The sequence below is a fragment of the Eurypyga helias genome, unplaced genomic scaffold (assembly GCF_000690775.1).
Source record: "Eurypyga helias isolate BGI_N326 unplaced genomic scaffold, ASM69077v1 scaffold50312, whole genome shotgun sequence".
Classification (NCBI taxonomy): domain Eukaryota; kingdom Metazoa; phylum Chordata; class Aves; order Eurypygiformes; family Eurypygidae; genus Eurypyga; species Eurypyga helias.
In genome coordinates, this window is record NW_010237569.1 from 1 (window position 1) to 3,108 (window position 3,108).

The window sequence follows — 3,108 nt, forward strand, 5'->3', positions numbered from 1 at the left end:
CCCCGCAGAGGGCTTGCCGGGGGCGCCGGGGCCGTGCGGTGCCGTATTGCCCCCCTCCTCCTCGGCCCGTGGGTCTCCGGCGGCAGAGCCGTGAGGAAGCTTTTGGCTCGAAACTTGTTTTCCTTGCTTGACAGTTCAGGCAAATGAAAGGAAAAGGGAAAGTTTTGCTCTTCATGTGCTCCGTCCGTAACCTTGCTCTCACGGGAAGTTTCGCTGACCCAGCTGATTTTGTAGTAACTTCACTACAAAATCAAATTCACTGATTTTGTAGCGAAGTTGCTACAGAATTAGCTGGGGAGAAAGCGTCTGCAGGTGCCTGATTCACGATCTGCATTTCTGTGGTATGAACGGAGTACATAGGTCTGTCATGAAATATACAGGAAGATCTCTATTTCTGCCTCCCTGTCGGAAACCGTAGTCTTCGGGTAAACTCCTTCCAGGAAGGCCAAGCGCAGGCAGCAGGAGAGGTTCGTTACCGTGAGGCTGTGACCTTCCGTGGCTCCCGGCTCTGGCAGGCTGCGGGGGCTGGAGCTTTCTGGGGGCTCAGCAGCTGTGAGTTTGACCTGCTGCGGGTAGTCCGGTGGTTGCCCTAAACCTCTCTATGTCAGCAGCTGCAGAAAAAAAAAAAAAAAAAAAGGCAGTTTAGGGTTATCGTTGGAAAAGGAGGCATGGATGTGATGCTGTGGCATGTCACACCATGTTTTTAAAAGGTGCAGTACTTTCCTGACTTCTGGCACTTTACTGAAGAATCGCAGTGCTTACCTGGTTATTACTCGGAGCGAATGTTAGTGTTTGCCTCAGTGAAAGAAAACAACTGTCGTGCATTAGCTATTTTTATCACTGTGTAAGTATTGCTTGCATACGTAGACTGAAGAATATAATTACTGCACTCTAGCAGGTCTTTTCATCTCATGTCCTGTCATCTTAATTTAGTTATGCTTCTCATTTTTTTCCGTTTTCTCTTGACCTTGTCCTTTCCTCATTACGTTATCTACTTATATGACTTATTCACCCCTCTCTTTGCATATGAACACCTCATATAGTTCCTAATGAAGTCAGTGAAGTGAGTCCCATCAATTTGAAGAACTGTAGAACTGAGGTGATTTTCCTCTCTTCCTTCACACCAGTGGCTTTTCATAGCCCCTAAGTTTTGGTTTTATTTTTTCTCTCTTGTGTCTAACCACGAAGTCCCTTGCACCAAAAAACCTGGCTGGTTTTGTTTATCGCATCCAGAAGATTTCTCTCTGTAAAAGGATCAAGGAATGCTTTCTGTGCTTCTTGATATGGAGTAATATTGTAGAGGTAACTATTACCTCATGGAGTAGCTTTTAAAGATCACCTTCAGGGGCAGCCTGCTTAAATGCTGCTTGTTCTGCCTGCAGGAGCGCAGTGATCAGGGAATACACTGAATGCAGTGCCATAGCAGTTGCAGTGGGGTGGTCTAAAACCCATTTCACCCCGGGTGATGAGGTTCTTCTAAGAGGAAAGGTATCTCAGTGATGTAACTTGATCTGCCAGTGCTCAGAAACGTGTTTTGCGACTGTGCCATTGCAATAGCGCTGAACTAGCACATACGAGATTCTGGACTGTGCTTGTTGAACTTGCAGAGAGCTTTAGGGGGAGGTTGTGGACTCAGCACTAATCTTGGGAAGAGAAACTTTGCTAAGTGGTCATGAAACTGTTGTAGTAAAATGGGCAGAATGAGACTAGAAGGTTGTATTTGCATCTGATACTATTTGTTACTTCAAATACGAAGCTGCGCTTGAGCAAGCAGAGTCCTGATCTTAGCCTGATTCACTCATGTTGCACCTTCCTTCCTCTTTGCAAGAACAAGCAGAGGATGTCAAGACTTGCTACCTTTTATGGACTCCAAATGCCAGTGACCTCTGAAGTGCTGTACGAGGACACACCCATCTTTTACTCCAATGAATTTGCCTGCGTTTAAGTCAGGGTTTTTTTTTTTCCATTTACACTGGGGAAGGCGTGTAGACATTTCAAAAGTATTCAATACAGCGGAGAGATCCCTGTTGCTGTCACACAAAATGTCACGTGTTGAGTAACACGTGCTCTATTTTTGGTGGGATCTGCTACAACACATGTACCTTGAAGCAGGAAAAGACCTTCCTTTTGGCGGTTCCCTCCACTGGGATATATACAAATATAAAAAAAGGAGAGTGTGAGCCTTAGGTCACCTTAGAATACACAGATATCAGAGCAGATGTTAGTGGGACAGTAAGAGGCTCTGTGGTGGCAGGAGATCAAACAGTATTTAATAATGCAACATGTTTTCTGGGTGTTCGGAAGCGGGTACTCACAAAACAAGTCATGCTTTCTGTAAGCAGACAGGGAAGCAATGGAACTGGCAGAGCAGAAGCAAAGGGTTAATATTGGTAGCAAGTATACAGAGTAATTGGGAAGTTTGGAAAACAAAGAAAAGTTAGCTATCAGTATGCATCATACAGTGCCAAAAAGTGATGCTCTCAACAGCATAGAATTACATATTTCCAAACCCAGCCATTTGTCAGGACAGCAGAGTGCTTTTGCATAATAACAGTTGTTAGGAAAAACTTGCTTTTGAAACTTTAAACGAATAGAAAGAGTATCTGCTATTGTAAGATGGGCTTCAAGTGTTCAGAAGAAAATAAAGTTTTCATTGTGAAGTGAAAAATATTGTATGAAAAGTGATACATTCATATTTCATTCAGATTTATGGAATAGGATAACTTCTGTTTTCTTTTTAAGGAAAGAAGGATTGTCCAAGTGTGGAAGATGTAAACAGGCCTTTTACTGCAATGTGGAATGTCAGGTATGGTAATGCAATCTGTGAGGATACAGAGGAGGGAAAGGGGTTGGGGATTGCTGAACTCTGTTTGTGTGTGGCACCGATAGCTACAATTAGAGACTATGGTTAATAGTAGTAGAGTTAGTTTCAGCATCCCACAGATGCTGACCATCTAGTTGTGCACTGAAGAATTACAGGATTTGGACATGGTCTGCATGAGTCTTTCAAGGTTATAGAATTGTGGAATGGTTTGGGTTGGAAGGGACCTTACAGACCATCTAGTTCCAACCCCCCTGCCATGGGCAGGGACAACTTACACTCGACCA

At 44.0% G+C, this 3,108-nt stretch overlaps 1 protein-coding gene across 1 annotated transcript in view; it reads left to right on the top strand.

Moving 5' to 3' along the window:
- Positions 1 to 440: 440 nt before the first annotated feature.
- Positions 441 to 3,108, top strand: part of LOC104506506 (N-lysine methyltransferase SMYD2-like) — a gene marked incomplete at both ends in the record, with an annotated part of 24,871 nt that continues 22,203 nt past the window's right edge. The window contains 2 exons of the mRNA XM_010147480.1: positions 441 to 580; positions 2,743 to 2,806. Coding sequence (XP_010145782.1) covers positions 441 to 580; positions 2,743 to 2,806 — 204 coding nt within the window. The remainder of the gene's footprint in view (positions 581 to 2,742; positions 2,807 to 3,108) is intronic.